The 17,551-nt window shown below is 39.8% G+C and overlaps 1 protein-coding gene across 12 annotated transcripts in view; it reads left to right on the top strand.

Moving 5' to 3' along the window:
- The window catches only part of pum (pumilio), a 393,939-nt gene that overhangs the window by 10,907 nt on the left and 365,481 nt on the right, over nt 1–17,551 (top strand). For all 12 annotated transcript variants that reach the window (XM_067084468.1, XM_067084466.1, XM_067084471.1 and 9 more), the window contains exon 3: nt 6,117–6,222. In XM_067084468.1, the coding sequence (XP_066940569.1) occupies nt 6,121–6,222 (102 nt within the window). In that variant the 5' untranslated portion in view covers nt 6,117–6,120. The remainder of the gene's footprint in view (nt 1–6,116; nt 6,223–17,551) is intronic.

The raw sequence follows: 17,551 nt of genomic DNA, 5'->3' as shown, positions 1-17,551 counted from the left end.
AGAAACCACTTATGAAAACTGCAGTACATTAGGACCGTTCTCCGTGGCTGGCTTGGTACTGGGCAAGGAAGGGTAGGAGCATGTCTCCTTTTTTCAGTCTCCTTGTCTTGATTTTAGGTGATTGAGTTATAGGAGCCTGGGGGTACTATGTACCTGGAGTACCCACCAGTCATTATCTCCTTTTGGTTGGGTTTGGTATTTTATGTAAGGTTTAGGTAACAATATTCGGTTGAAAAAAATTTTTTTGTCCTGCGCCCAGGGCAAGGGCAAATACTTTTTATAACACTTTGGCAACCATCAGAGTACTCTTGGCAGCAAAGCACCCACTAAAGTAGAGGTGATTCTCAGCTTTACTGCTGCACAAGTACAGATTGATGACGAGCACAGACCAGAGGCAGTACCTGTCTGCGGTAGCTCTCTCAGCAGGTAAGGTTACAACAAGCATTGTCCAATGCTGGCTACGTATCTGTTTCAAATTCATCCCCATTACTTAGTGTTTTTTAGTAGTTTGTGTCCATGTATCCCACCTCCTTTCTCTGTGGGATTCACCAATGTAATTACTTGGTAAGTTATTTATATAAAAATTACATTTTTATAATAAAGTTTTATATATACTTACCAAGTAATTACATGATTGGAGCCCTCCCACTTCCCCTCTAATGGACATTATGCATGAACGAATTTAATACCTGAGCCAGTTGTACCTGTTCCTCCCGAAAGTGGGCTGGGTGTGTTACCTACACCAAAACAATAGTGCTACCGTGAAATTTTAACACTTAAGCTGCTGTGAAAAGTAGGGACTAACAGCAATGTAATTACTTGGTAAGTATATATAAAACTTTATTTTACTATAAAAATGTCATTTTTTAAAGGTTATAGTACAGCATTGTACAGTTGACCAAAGAAGACTTGGCATACTGTAGTTTCTTTATTCATTGTTCGTTACGGAAATATTGCCATATGCAGGTGCCAGATTATTTACTTTTCAATCATGACAGCTTAAGCATTTGGAATTTGACTTTGCTTCTGCTCGAGTCTTGACGATGACCCAATGTATCGTACAGTACTGGGGTGTCGTCGTTCGTTACCTACAGCCGATAAATAATACATTAAGCCTGTCAGTATTCTTTAATAGCAAAGTGTAATTCAACTAAATTTGTCCTTTGATCAATAAAATAATTGGCATGACATTTATTAGACCTAAATTTGACTTCTGATTTTGACACCTGATTAGCCTGCAGTAGGTCTATTTTCAGCAGTATACTCTCTCTGATAAATAATGTGAATGAATATTTAAATCGACAATATCTATATTAGTCTGCTTTATTTAATTATTCCTGTTATTCTTTTTTATTGACCGTGTTCTCCTTTGTTCTTATCCTATTCATTATTGCTTAACTTAATTTACTCAGATTGAGCTATCTCACGTCGAAAAGCAAACATAAGAAATCAGACAAATACAGTTAATCTAATTCCTTGTATGTCATCCTGCTTCATCCGCACACGTTGGAAAGCTGTGGGAGTCAAAGCTGAAAAATACATTAAGACGAAAGGCTTACTTTCATAAAAGCATTCTTGAGTTAATCTTACACTAGGTATTCATTTCTTCTAAATAGAAATGAATTAGAATCGGTTTTACATGTATGCCTAGACCTACTGCCATATATGTGTGTGTGTGTGTGTGTGTGTGTGTGTGTGTGTGTGTGTGTGTGTGTGTGTATCTCCATGAAGTTGTAATGCAGTCAAATATGGAGTAAAGCTAACAAACAAATGAAAATAAACATATCCATATTAGCAGGTTAGATATATATATATATGTGTGAGAGAGAGAGAGAGAGAGAGAGAGAGAGATGAATTAAGCAGGACTTCAGTCATAACATAGGCCTATAAGTACGTATAGATTCACATGAATAAGGAAAATGTTAGAGAAGTAAATGAGCTGAAATGAAGTCAGATACAAAATAACACTGTTAAACTAACGAGACTAAAATGAGTCATATTATATGAAAAGGCAGCATAACCCATTAAAACTTTGTATAGGATCTTCGTGCATTTAGCACACGTCTTATTTGGCGTTGATGCAATGAGGACTTCGCAAATGTTTGCTGCTCCCCTCTTTGGTCTTAAGTTTTCCCAAATATCTATTGCTTGCTTTATAAGGTTCTCTTTGGTCTTAGCACGCTTAACACCCCATTGTTGGGTCAGGTAGGCCTATAAATTTTCTATTGGGTTCAGATCTGAAGACTTGGCAGGCCAGTCGATTCAAACGATGTCTGAATTTTGCTGGAACCATTGCTTCACAGCCTTTGTATGGTGGACCTCAAAATTGTCCATGGATATATATATTACTATGGGATACGGCAATATTAGTTTTCGAACTGTGGGTACTAAAATTTCCTGTAAAATTTTGATATACTGATTTGTGTTCAGAAACGCTCATCAATGGCAATTAGCCCTACCGATCCATTGGCAGCCATCCATCCCCATAACCCAGATGATATTCTGCCACTACTCCTTGAAGGCGCGATGTTATTTTCAGTATATCTGTCGATAGAAAATGTTTTTTCAACTAATAGACAATTCAATAGAATATAGTTATACAAAAAAAAGAGAGAACAGTAGGTCTACAACTTTACAAAGACATATTTTCTTCTATTTTTATATCTCTTATAACATTAGACCTATCTTATGAATTATACTCCATAAATGAAAATTATAATGGTTTCTAATAGTCTGTAGGTATGAATTGAAATTATACATCAAGACAACTATATGAAGATAACTGTGCAGCGTAATCCCCATTAAACACAGATAATTCTTGTGTGAACGGTCAAAAACATATAGTTATTGATCATTTCTCAGCTTTAGGTCTAGGATATATACAGTAATAAAGACAAAATAACAAAAGTTTCTTTTTTCATCTTGCAATAAACTATGTATTATTTTCCCTTTTGTAGTTGAATTGCATTAGTTTTTTATATATAACGTAATGCACTCAAGTATGTTCTACATATCAGTTTATGATAGGAATAAACAAGTTGATATTAAAGGCAAGGGGCATGCTTCATATTTTATGAATAAGTCAACTTAAATTTCACTAGGCTCACCTAGTTTTATTTGGGTGCCAACAATGAAGCTGTCCATGCGCATCAGATATGAAGATTTTTGCATCAGAAAATAACTGAATCCCAGAGCGAAGCATCTTCTGGAAGATATTGCAGGGCAAATCCCATCCTTTCGTCTTTATGCTGTTGCGTTAGCAATGGTTTCCTTGCCAGAATCCTATTATACATTCCTGCCCCTTGCAACCTATTCCACACAGTCTGCACACATTTGCAGTCCAAGCTGCTGTTTTACAACAACTGGTGTAAACAGTTGTTAATTGACAGCCGCAACAATCATATTGTCTTGCTTTCTTGTGGTGGTTCAAGGAGTTCCACTTCTAGGCCTGCCTTCTAAACTTTGCTGTTCTGTATATTAAGCCTTCGTGACATCTCTCTAACAGGAACTTGCACCAAGTGCAGTGCAGTAATTGCCTCTTGCTGAGCAAGGGATGTTTCTTTGCCAGGCAGAGGATCCATCGTGAATGGGAAGGGCGTGACAAAACAGCTGAGTTTGACTGATAAATCACGACATCAGTAACAATAGAGTGAGGTCGCAGGGCTCACACTATTAAGGCTATCATATTTTTTTTATCTTTGATAGCATTTTGTGAGTTTCCAATGCTTTCTGTAAAATTTAACAAATGGAATCGTTCAAGCACCATCACCTTTATTTTGCAATGATAATATAAGGACTACAGTATGTTTATGCGATACTACTAGTGATAGCTGTCTCCTATTGTTGCAAAAACGTGGAAATGTGGGCTCCGGTGTGGAAGTTTTGATGCAGAAGTGGGGTCTTGATTTAAGGTCTGCCACACCAGGTGTGGAAAAAATTTCCACACTTTTTAGGGGTTTATTATGGTCAGAGGTATTAGTGTCTTATATGATTCATTGACCTATATGCTTGGTCATTTGCACAGTTATATAACTGTATATATAAAAATGACTGGATAAAGAGTCATCAAAGAATGGTTGTTTTCACTGAATCATGAAGCAGCAGAAGTCGATCGAGCAATGTCTTGATTGACACATCGAATGCAGGCGACAGCAGAGTGACAGCAGCTTTAGGTTTCCATTTAGTTATGGTAGCTTAAATCTATTTAAAATTGTTTTAACAAATGTAAGAAGTGATTGTGATTAATTTAGGGGAAGTTACGGGAAATGATATTTAGACTTTGAAGGAAAGCTCTGGGTCAAATGACTTTAAAATTTAGGCGAGCATAAAAGTCGGTGGTGTGGAAATGTGGCAACACTGTATTATGTCAGTGGTTGTGATACGACGTTTTTTGTCCCTTCGTTTCGTTCATGTCAATTTTGTTATATGGAAAATAGTTTTACGCAGTAATATAACATGATGTTCTAAAGATTACAGTGACCGTTTTTAACGTCACTACATAAGATTTCTTCCATCTTCGAACAGAAAAATAGATTAATCAGGCATGAATTGTGTGTCAGGCAGGTGATTGAAAAATTATGAAACTCTGCCACATCATCATCACTCGCCTCCAAGACTTGCCTAGAGATGCAATATTTTCTACAACAGGCTCAGCTTCAAAGCCCCTACCTTCAACAGTATCTGGCCACAATTTCTTCCAAGCAGAGCTTAGAGTTTTATAAGAGACTTCCTGCCAGGCTTTGTCTATAAGGCTTATGCAGTGGAGGCTTTTGAAGTTGTTCTTCCAGAATTCTCTGAGGGTCAGGTTGTGTTAGAGATCACAGCAGAGCACCTGTGGAATAGTGCTTTGGTGTAAAGTTTCTAGAAATTTCGAATGCCCTACTTACCCGCAGAATGGATGAGGAGTCATGTTTAGGGGGCAACAGCCTCACTTTATAAACTCCTGCAGCAATTTATCTTTCAAGCCTGGAGGATGAGCAGGAGCGATATTCATCACAAATGGGTCTTCAGAGGCAGTTTAATCACTTTTTAAGCTACTTTGTTGATGGCAGGGCCAGCCACTTCACTCACTACTCAATAAAAAATTCTTTGATTATCCCAGCCTTACTGTCATCCTTCTTTATCACATGTAATATATTTTTCATAACATTATTTTTTCTTAAGAATTCTTGGTTCTCTGAGTGGTAGACAACTGTAAACCCCATATGCATTACCACAGATCAAAAGTTAGTCTGTCCTTCATTGACTTGTGCCCCAGCAGCGACTTTTCTTTGGTGATATAGGTTCTGTCTATCACTTTCTTACAAAATAGGCCTGCCTCATCATAACTGAACACATGTTGGGGAGCTAAACCTTCAGCCTTTACATGGTACTGGAACCCTTTCACATATTTTTCAGCAACATCTTTGTCAGTACTGGCAGCCTTCCTATGCCTCACCACACTGTGTGCAACGTCTTGAATTTCTCAAACCACCCATGACTGGCTGTGAATTATTCAGTGCTACTTATAGCGGCATTCATTCCTCAGAACTCTATCGCAGCTATACAAATTAAAAACAGTTCCTCAACTTCTTCAATTATCTGAACTTTGTTTTGTGACAGATTTCACACCCTTAGCAGCATCAGCTCATATGATGGCTTCTTCACATTTTATAATACTCACTCTTCTAAATGAGTAGTGTGAAATGGAAGGCTGGACACATGCGGAAATGGAAACGCAGAAAAGATGGGAGTGGCAGAATTTCAGTCTAGCCACTTTGTGCTGCAGTGTTAGAGGTCATGATGGTAATTTTAGAAATGCTTAAGTGTAAAATAGGGGGTGGGTTTCCATGATTAGACTCAAAATTGGAGATGTTTTCATGTAAACTTACGTCATAAACTCAAGAAAAATTTATTGTGTTTAGTAATATATGAACTGTATAAACTACAGTTGAGGTAGCTTATATATGTTCTGTATTTTTCATACCAAATCAGCTTTCCTAATGAAACTCTGGATTTGACACTTAAAATTATTTTTGTTATTAGATAGTTTTATAAGACAATTGAATTTTTATATAGACTAATGTAACAATATGAGTGCATTATTTGAACAATTTTGTGATTATTTACCTTTGCAGGTGGATGAAGTGGAGCCGGGCTGTGTATGAGGGTGACCCCTCGGCAGCTATGATGGCTGGCAGGTATATGCAGCATCCTACACCCCCCCAGCCTATTAGACCACAGGTAAGTCTTAAAACAGATTTGTATGCAGTGTATTTTGTGTTGGATATTTTGACATACCTCGTTAAAATTATTTCCTCCTGACAAGCCTCCCTGTAGGGGTACTGCTGTCATTGCACCTTCTGTGGTGCACTGTAGGCATTACCTAAGGTTCTTTGCAGCGTGTCTTCAACTCCTAGCTGCAACCCCTATCATTTCTTTTACTGTACCTCCTTTCATATTCTCTTTCTTCCATCTTACTTTCCACCCACTCTTAACAATTGATTGATAGTGCAACTGCGAGGTTTTACTCTTGTTACACTTTTCAAACTTTTTCTTGTCAGTTTCCATTTAAGCGCTGAATGGCCTCATAGGTCCCAGTGCTTGACTCCTTGGTGTTATTTATTAGTGACTTTTGTGGCTCACTTAGCATTACTAAAGAGAATTTGCAGTATCTCTTTGGCCACGGCTGCACCGTTTTCATCATTTCCCTTTAGTCTTCTCAACTGTCAAACTTAAACTTTTTCCTAGTTCGTTTGCTCTTTTTGTTAAAAAAGTAAACTATAAGAGGAATCCCTGTGGAAGTTTAGAAATGTCATTGGGTACTGTCATTGAGGTAATTAGTAGTATAGTGCTGTACAGTATTTTGTTTCACAAAGAGCCCTAGGTTCTTCAGTCCCTGTTTCAGGACACAATTGGTACTGTGTATGCAAGGGTTGATTTCCTTGGTCTGTATCACCATTCAGTCTATCTGTGTGAGCGTTCACTGCACATTCTGTTAGTCCTTAGATGTAGTGTCACATTTGTGACCTTTTTTCCTCTGAGGTTATTAACAGAGAAAGCTACTGGTATCAGTCATAGGACTATAGGGAAGCACTTTTAAACTTGAACTACATGAAAATGGCTCCTCAAAAGGCTCTTAAGTCTGAGGTGTGATTTCCCACCAGTGGGCAGACTAATCTCCATTCCAGCCATTTATCATCTTCTCAGGCTCTTGTAATGCTGATGATACTCTGTCTTATGTCTGTAACTTGAGTCGAATTGGAGGGCTACACTGGAAATCACTAACTATATCTTATCACTTTCCTAGGATGGTAGATCAATAGAAACTCTCCTGGTAACCACTGTGTCAAGCAGACATTTCTTAAGTAGCTATGACCAAGCCACTGTGGCCCTTGCATCTCATTTATCTCTTATTAAGGATATAGAGGACTCTCTCCTTTACACTGCCAGAATTAGTCAGACTACATGATTGAGAAAGAGTTGAGAGGAGGCTTTTCTAGGCCTTCCTTTCCACAGGATATATCAGGCAGCAAGTGATCAAGAATTATTTTCAGTTCTAGGTCAGGCTGTTTATTTGCAGGACTTATAGGCACTATAACAATGGCAAAACATCTCACATTACAGTGCTTGTCTACAAAATCTGAGTTGTTCTGCCTTATTGGTTGTCTACGAGATCTGAGCTTTTTTTACTTATGTACCAATTAAATTTATCTTCATTGGAAGTGGTTTTTATATCTCTCATATAATGATGTCTTAGACACATTAGTGAGTTCCTTCTCTGGAATACAACACACAGATGGGTAGTCAACTCAAAGTTATCTTCGTAATCATTCACCTATCCAGGCATTTATCCATTATCTTATTGTGTGTGATGCAAAGACCCAGGATCATTTGCATTTGTCACTGTTCCCCAATAAATGGGTAAGTCTTGTCATTGGCTACTTTTACCATTTTCATAAGTAACTATCCTCCACCTTTCATGAATTAGTGAATATGAGGATTGGATATATCCAGAACAAAACCACCTCCTCACTGGACTACCTTTAAGGTTTGGAATTGTACTCATTTGTGGCATTTGTCATAGACTCCTGAACTTCATCAAAATTACTTGGTAGTAACAATAAGATGCAAAGGTTCCCCACTCTGCAGTTCATACTGATGGTTCCTCATCTTTATCAGGTGTAGAATTTGCTGTCATTTCATGAATAAAGCATGTTAATTCTGTTTTATCAAACAGTGTCTGTTCTTACAGCAGAATTGAGCGCAATTAATTAAGTATTTAATATTAACCCTTAAACGCCGAGCCTCTATTTACAAAAACGTCTCCCGTATGCCGGCGGCGTTCGGGAGTTAGCGCCGAAGCGGAAAAAAGTTTTTTCAAAAAATCACAGCATGCTTAGTTTTTAAGATTAAGAGTTCATTTTTGGCTCCTTTTTTTGTCATTGCCTGAAGTTTAGTATGCAACCATCAGAAATGAAAAAAAATATCATTATCATATATAAATATTGAAATATATGACAGCGCAAAAAAAGAATTTTCATATATAATTTTATACAAATCGCGCTGTGAGCAAAACGGTTAAAGCTAACGGATTATTTTTTTTTTTTGTATTGTACACTAAATTGTGATGATTTTGGTATATAACAAATTGTAAAACGATCAAAAGCAACACAGAGAAAATATTATCACAATATGATGCATGAATCCGTAACACGTGGACGTAAAAAATGTTTTTTTTTTTTTTAAAATTCACCATAAATCGAAATATTGTGCTAGAGACTTCCCGTTTGTTGAAAAATGAAGCTAATTGATTGAATATTACTAGACTGTAAGTGTTTTAGCTTACAATTGCAGTTTTGACCATTTCGGTTGAGTTAAAGTTGACCGAAAGTCAAATTTTTCTATTTATCGTGATGTATATGGAAATATTTCAAAACTGATAAAAGCTACAACCATGAGTTATTTTTTGTTGTATTGTACATAAAATTGCGCACATTTTCATATATAAAACTTTATGTAACGACTAATTTAAAGCGGTGCAAATATTACGACAACGAGACGAAAGAATTTCCGAGATGTTCGGCCGAGTTACTGCGCAGACGTAAGGAAAATGTTTTTTTAAAAAATTCACCATAAATTGAAATATTGTGCTAGAGACTTCCGATTTATTGCAAAATGAAGTTAAACGATTGAATATTACTAGAATGTAAGAGTTTTAGCTTACAATTGCGTTTTTTTACCATTTCGGTCGAGTTAAAGTTGACCGAAGGTCGAATTTTTTCTATTTATCGTAATTTATATGAAAATATTTCAAAACTGATAAAAGCTACAACCATGAGTTATTTTCTGTTGTATTCTACATGAAATTGCGCACATTTTCATATATAAAAGTTTATGTAACGACTAATATAAAACGGCGCAAACATTACAACAACGTGGATTTAAAGAATTTCTGAGATGTTCGCCGAGTTACCGCGGACGTAAGGAAAATGTTTTTTAAAAATTCACCATAAATTGAAATATTGTGCTAGAGACTTCCGATTTATTGCAAAATGAAGTTAAACGATTGAATATTACTAGAATGTAAGAGTTTTAGCTTACAATTGCGTTTTTTACCATTTCGGTCGAAAAGTTGACCGAAGGTCGAATTTTTCTATTTATCGTAATTTATAAAAATATTTCAAAACTGATAAAAGCTACAACCATAATTCTACATGAAATTGCGCAATATATAAAAGTTTATGTAACGACTAATATAAAACGGCGCAAACATTACGACAACGTGAAAAGAATTTCTGAGATGTTCGGCCGAAGTTACAAAGGAAAATGTTTTTAAAAAATTCACCATAAATCGAAATATTGTGCTAGAGACTTCCATTTTATTGCAAAATAAAGGTAAATGATTGAATATTACTAGAATGTAAGAGTTTTAGCTTATAATTGCGTTTTTACCATTTTGGTCGAGTTAAAGTTGACTGAAGGTTGAAATTTTTCTAGTTATCGTAATTTATATGAAAATATTTCAAAACTGATAAAAGCTACAACCATGAGTTATTTTCTGTTGTATTCTACATGAAATTGCGCACATTTTCATATATAAAAGTTTATGAAACGACTAATGTAAAACGATGCAAACATTACGACAACGTGACGAAAGAATTTCTGAGATGTTCGGCCGAGTTACCGCTACAAGAGACGTAAGGAAAAAGTTTTTATTCAGAAATTCACCATAAATCGAAATATTGTGCTAGAGACTTCCAGTTTGTTGCAAAATGAAGGTACATGATTGAATATTACTAGAATGTAAGTGTTTTAGCTTATAATTGCGTTTTTTTACCATTTTGGTCGAGTTAAAGTTGACCGAAGGTTGAAATTTTGGCAGTTATCGTGATTTATATGAAAATATTTCAAAACTGATAAAAGCTACAACCATGAGTTATTTTCTGTTGTATTCTACATGAAATTGCGCACATTTCCATATATAAAACTTTATGTAACGACTAATATAAAATGGTGCAAACATTACGACAACGTGACGAAAGAATTTCTGGAGCGGACGTAAGGAAAAAGTTTTTTTCAAAAATTCATCATAAATCGAAATATTGTGCTAGAGATTTCCAATTTGTTGCAAAATGAAGGTAAATGATTGAATATTACTAGAATGTAAGAGTTTTAGCTTACAATTGCGTTTTTCGACCATTTCGGTCGAGTCAAAGTTGACCGAAGGTTGAAATTTTTTGTAGTCGACGTACGGTACGTCCACTTGGCACCCAACAAACAATTTTAGTTGACGTATGATACGTCCAGTGGCATTTAAGGGTTAACAGTATTCTACCACAGAAATTTGCAACTTTCAGTAATTCTCATAGTGCTGTTAAAGCTCTTCTGAACTATTGTTCTTGAAATATATTGGAACCCTGCCCATTGGGGCATAAAGGGAAATGAGGATGCTGATGAAGCAGCTAACAGTGCAGTTACTATGACCAGAGTAAATGTAGCCTCCTTGGTAAGTGATTATGTAATATTTCTAAAATCAATCATGTTTAATAAGTGGCAGATTTTAAGGAATAATGAACCTGATATCAAATTAAAGTAGACCAAGCCTATGGTCAAAATGTGGCATTATTAAAAACAAAAAGAATACCACACTGAGGTAGTTTTATCTCAATTGAATTAGCTGCACTCATTTAACCCACAGGTACTTAATGAATAGGTCACATGACAGTCCCTGAGTGCAGAGAATGCAGGTCATCACTAACAGTTATACATATCTCATGTAAATTTCCAAGTTTTAGCCAGTAGTTTATAAATAAATAAATAAATAAATTTCAGATTTAGTTATTGAAGACAGACCCTTTGGGCCAGCCCTTTGTGAGTCCAGTATTTTAACTAGAGGTCACGTTAAATGGGTCAGTAAAGATAATACAGTAATGATCACCTAGAGGAGCATATGATATTCCCTGACATGTTTGAAGTGGAAGGTATACTCAGAGTAAGCAATTAAGCTTCTAGAGTTACTTTTACTTAACAGGATTTCTTTCTCATTAACACCAATCCTTATATGTCCTCGAGAATGAGGTTCTGATGCTTAACTTTGGTCTCCAGGACCTTTCAGGCAGAACACGCAAGTATCAACTAGCTAATTTTGGTATCTTAAGCAGTTTGATCCTTCTCACCAAAGCAGATATTCATACTTAGTACTCTAATGGGTTTGTGGTAAAATAAATATAAATATTTAGAAAGATAACATTCCAGTAGACACATTACTGTACATATAATGAGTTCCCACCTCCTGGTCTTGCTAATTTCTTTGAGCGTATGAATCAGCACAAGAATGATCCTCAAGGGAGCTGGTTCACTGTAGGAATTACTTAAGGGTATTTGTAGCATTCCCTTGTCCCCTAGCTGCACCTAGTTTTTAGCCTTTTATGTTACCTCAATTTCTTCTTCCTTTCTTCAACCTTGCTGGCCAGCACTTCTAACTATTACTTTGTAGTGCAACTGTGGGGTTTTCTCCCAGTTCATCTATAGATCTGTATACTTTATCTCCTTTATTTTCTGGCTCTCTTCATCATGGAGGTCAACCATTTCAACTCCCTCTTTTCAGTTTTAAGTACAGATGGCTGAAAGTGCCCCAATGCTTGGCTTGACAGCCTAAATTTCATAAAATCATACTTGGGGCAACTTGAGATCTAGGGATCTCCCTGTCCCTGTGCAGTGCCAGCTGAATCCCATTTCTTGTTTCTTTAATGGAATGGGGCATCTGGGACTATTTGAAGCACACTAAAAGGCCTGACCATAAGTAATGGATGTATATAAAAAAAGTGATTTGTTTTAAAAAATTACTTACTATACTATTAGTCATTTTCATATAAGTAACTTACCAAGTAATTACTTAGCTATAGCTTTCACTTGCGTGGCAACCCTAAATTCAAAAATCGAAGTAGCACTTCAGTTGCATAGTGTAGGTGACAAGCCCTGCCCACTGCACATGTGCGTGGATAACGACTCTTGCCAGTAACGTCATTCTGCTTTTGCCTAGCGTACAAGTGACATCGTTGAGCTGCTGCAATCCTGTTTCACCAGTTTTTGAGTATTCTCGCTGGAAGTCGGTGAAGTATTGTCGCTTTTGTGTAGCCTTCAAGCTGCTTCTTTGGATTAGTCTTTTGAATTAGTTATGTCTGTTTCGATTGCTTCTAGTGTTCACTTTTGTAGTGAAGGCTGTAAGTCTAGGCTGACTAAGTTTTGCTATGATGCACATGCCATGTGCAGTAATTGTAGAGGGCAGGTATGTTCTAAGAAGAATACTTGTGATGAGTGCAAGGACTGGATGAGAGAAAGAAGAAGGCTCTTGAATCTCATCTTGGTAAACTTGAAAAGAATAGGAAGAGAAGGGCATCCTCTAGGGCCAAAAGTAGGGCTTCTGTTAGCCTAGATTCTTCCCCTAAGCCTAAGTCAGATCTTAGTCTTGCTATTCCTTCTACCCCAGATAATGCTTTTTCTCCTATTCCCAGCCCTCCTCCTATCATTCCTCAAACTCCTGTGCTTAGCTCCCATGCTTCTGACCCCAATGCCATTGCCACCCTTGAATCCAAGTTCGATAAGAAGTTGAGCCTAGTAGTGAGTTCAGTGTCTGAGATGGGGGTGTCCCTGAAAGCCCTAATGGGCAAAAAGTTTTGTGAGAAAGTGCAAGTGGAGGAGGTGGCTTCTCGTCCTGCAGGCTCTCCTAGACGAAGGTCACTGTCCCGCTCCCCTAACCCTGGGAGAAGACACCAGAGGTCAAAGGGAGGCTGGTGGGGTTTGCCCACGGGTTGCCGCCCTTCAGTCAAGCCTGTTGCAAAATCCCAGGTTTCATCAAACAGCCATTGGAAAGGCATGTCTCTGGATGTGCAGCATTTGTCGTCTAGTTCAAATTTCAATTCCAGTCATGGTTGTCAGAGGCGCTTTCTCGATTAGTCCTGGCCATTGAAGAAGCACGGGGATGACACCCGTTTGTCTTCTCCGCTGCCTGTTAAGCTGTGCAAGGGGGCTTTAAGCAGCCCACAGCCTTCTTGCAGCCTCACTGTGGAGCCCTCAGTCTTTGCCTCAGTCTGACTTCCTTCTCATCCATGGGATTCAACAGTAATGTTCTCTCCTGATCCCCTTTTTGTCAACCGCACGAAGCACCAATCCTAGCACCTTATCCCCTAAGCTCCCGTCTCACCTCGAGCAGCCAGTCCCAGCTCCAGTGTGCCCAGCACCAGCTTCTGACTGCCCAGTGCCTCTGCCAGAGCACTTGGCACCACCTTCCATGTGCCCAACTCCAACTCTTCACCGCCTGTCTACCTCTCGACCACCAAGCGCCCACCTTGCATCAAGGTGAGCTTTCTTTGGCACGCATCAGGCAACAGCTGTCTGAAATCATGAGCTTCCTTAAGAAATCTCCCACCTCGAAGCCTGCTCAGGATGTAGCCGTCTCCAGTCTCATCAGAGAATGAAGAGGAGATCAACCAAGACTCTGCTTCTCCTTCAGCTTATGCAGTTCTTCTTCGCTACCCGTTGGAGAGTAGTCCGTCTTTTTTCGCTCCAGCTGCCCCAGCCTCGCCTGCTTCTTCCTTCCTGATGAGGAGCCTCCCAGAAGATAGCTCCAGGCTCCCCAAGATGGTTCTTTCCTTGTCGTAGATGCTAAAAGAGAGCAAGGCAAGGCTACTTTCGCCATCCTCCCTCTCATCTGGTTAAGAGAAGATACCTGTCATACACCACCAGGAAGCTCCTTAGTTGGGAGTGGCTGCCTCCTCCCTAGGGGACTTCTCTGGCCTCACTGACTTCTCGTCATTCGGCTTTCGGTTCGGTGAAGATTGTGTTCTCTTCAGCTGAGCTGGACCACCTAATTAAGAACCTGTGTGCTCAGCTTCAGATTGGACAGTCTTGAAGATGAAGACTTCAAGGACTTGGATGAGCACTTTGTGGTGGACTTGTTCAGTGTGGTGTTGTGCATCAGGGATGGCTCTTCGGAACTCACGACCCTTTTCTCTATCGGGTTCTGAAGAAGAGAGAACTTTGTGCTCCTTCACCACCAAGGAGTCACTCAGTCTCAGAGGTTGGCATTGTTATTTTTGCCCCTGGATCCACTTCACCTTTTCCCTCAGTTGATCATGGAAGAGATCGCATCTGACCTTCAGAAGAAGTCCACTCAAAACCTCTTAGCTCAGTCTTCCAAGCACCCCAAGAGTTCTTCGTTGTCGTCGTTCGTACCTAAGATGGTCTCTCCACTGCAACACCTTCCCTTTCGCGGAAACAAGCCTAAGTTGCAATCTAGACCCCGCTCCAACATCCGGTTCCCAACTAGAACCATCAAGAAGAGCCCTTCCAAAATGTTGCCCAAGAAGTGAACAAGAAGTCCTTCATGCCCCAGTAGGAGCCAGACTTCTCCATTTTTGCGAGAAGTGGAATCACAGAAGGGCAGACCAGTGGATCATCAAGATTCTGAAGGAGGGCTTCTCCATCCCTTTCATAGAGAACCCTCCTTTGGTCACCTCTCCCATTGTCTTGACGGCCTAATCAGCAGGCTCAGAGAAGCATTTGGCCCTTTTTAAGGAAATATCTCCTCTCCTTCTGAAGAGAGCCATAGAAGAAGTCGAGGACATCCGCACAGAGGGCTTCTACAATTGTCTGTTTGTAATTCCCAAAACATTGTGGGGGGGTGTTGGAGACCAGTCATAGACGTAAGTGCCCTCAATCACTTCGTAAAGAAGACGAAGTTAAAGATGGAAATGAACAAGTCAGTCGTGACGTCTGTTCACCCAGGCGATTGGATGATAACACTGGACATGCAAGACAGATACTTTCATATCCCCATCCATCTGGGCTCCAGGAAGTTAAGTATACCTTAGTTTTACCAGACCACTGAGCTGATTAACAGCTCTCCTAGGGCTGGCCCGAAGGATTAGACTTATTTAACGTGGCTAAGAACCAATTGGTTACTTAGCAACGGGACCTACAGCTAAATGTGGAATCCGAACCACATTATAGTGAGAAATGAATTTCTATCACCAGAAATAAATTCCTCTAACTCTTCATTAGCCGGCCGGAGTATCTCAGGTTCGCCTTCCAGGGCAAAGTCTTCCAGGTTCTGTCCCTCTGTTACGGCCTCTCCACGGAACCTCAAGTGTTTACTTGAGTCCTCTCCCCTCTTGCCAAATGGCTTCACCCAATCAGAATCAACATCAGCCTTTACCTGGACGACTGGCTTCTTCGATCCCCTTCAAAGGAGAAGTGCACAAAGGACCTACTGAGCATTCTTCGCCCTACTCAGGAACTAGGAATTCTTTTAAATCTTCAAAAGTCCCAGTTAGCCCCGACACAGGAGATTCTCTATTTGGGGATGATTCTCAACCCTCGGAATTTTCAGGTTTTTCCTTCCCCCAAGAGAATCGCCAACTGCCTCCAGACGATCCGCAGTTTTCTCGACCTCTAATTGTGTTCGGCTCGTCAATGGATGAGCCTACTAGGGACTCTTTTGTCCATCGAGACTTTCGTCAAATTAGGCAGATTGCACACGAGAGTCCTCCAATTTTACCTAAAAGCCAACTGGGACAGGAAAACCCAACCGGACTCTGTCGTGTTCCCCATCACTCAGGAAATAAAATCGGACCTCCAGCGATGGCTGTCTGAAGGAAGACTTTCGCAGGGAAAGTCTCTTCGTCTTCCGAGCCCCAACCTAGACTTCTACTCAGCAGCTCTGATCTAGGATGGGGAGTTCTTTATGGGAAATCAGGAAGTTTCTGGGATGTGGTCACCAGAAGAATGGAAACTTCATATCAAGGTCAGGGAGTTGAAGGCCATTCATCTAGGTTTTCAGTACTTCTCGACCATGACTTACAAGACAGTGGTAGTCAATGCGGACAACACCACAGCACTCATATATATGAAAACAAGGGGCACTCATTCCTCTTCCCTCTGCCAGGCAGCAAAGGATCTTCTTTGGGCTTACCAAAATCAGGTAATGCCAGTCACTCAGTTTATTCAAGGAAAACTAAATGTTCTGGCGGATGAAATGAGCTGTTGGAAGCGGGTCCTTCCCACTGAGTGGACCCTGGATCACATGGTCTGTCTCGACCTTTGGAGACTTTGAGACAAACCGACTCCAGGCCTGTTTGCCATCTCAAGAAACAATCGCCTTCCTCTTTCTGCTCCCCAGCCCCAGATTCACTGGCATGGGCGACAGACGCCATGCTCCAAGACTGGCCTGGCCTGGATCTGTATGCCTTCCCGCCCTTCAACATGTTGAGGGAAGTGCTGAACAAGTTCTTATTGCACCACAACATCTCGATGACCTTTGTAGCTCCGTTCTAATCTATGAAGGAATGGTTCGCGGACCTTGTGCGTCTTTTGATAGACTTCCCAAGGCTGCTTCCCCAAAGACAGTGGCTACTCAAACACCCTCACTTCAAGAGATAACACCAAAGGTTGTCCACTCTCTCTCTCTGACAGGCTTCAGACTGTCAGGAAACTCATCAGAGTGAAAGTTTTTCAAGAGCAGCTGCAGAAGCTGTTGCAAAGTGCAGATGACAATCTTCTTGCGACGTCTACCAATCAAAGTAGACAGTTTTTCATCGATTGTGCCTCAGACATAATGGCTCATCTTCTGAGACATCTTTGACCCAAATAATGGACTTCCTCCTCTATCTGAGGACCTCTAGAGGTCTGTCCTCTTCCACCATTAAAGGATACCAAGCAATGCTTACCTTGGCTTTGAAGCATAGAAGTATGGATCTGTCATCAAACCAGGATCCTAATGACCTCAGCAAGTCATTCAACACTTCTAAGTAGAAGAAGGCCAATATGGTTTCTTAGAACCTAGTTGTCATGCTAAAGTGGCTTACGGGCCCTCATTTCGAACCTATCAGTTCCACTTCCCTCAAGAACCTCACTTGGAAGATGCTCTTCCTTGTAACTTTGGCGACTGCCAAGTGGGTTAGTGAACTGCAAGCTATTGACAAGAGGGTAGGCTTCTCCCAAGGAGATGCAGTGTGCTCTTTTACCCTGGGTTTCCTAGCCAAGAATGAGGATCCTTCCAAGCCCTGCCCTT

This window comes from Macrobrachium rosenbergii, chromosome 41 (genome assembly GCF_040412425.1).
Source record: "Macrobrachium rosenbergii isolate ZJJX-2024 chromosome 41, ASM4041242v1, whole genome shotgun sequence".
NCBI classification, from domain to species: domain Eukaryota; kingdom Metazoa; phylum Arthropoda; class Malacostraca; order Decapoda; family Palaemonidae; genus Macrobrachium; species Macrobrachium rosenbergii.
This window is presented reverse-complemented; position numbering and strand designations above follow the sequence as displayed.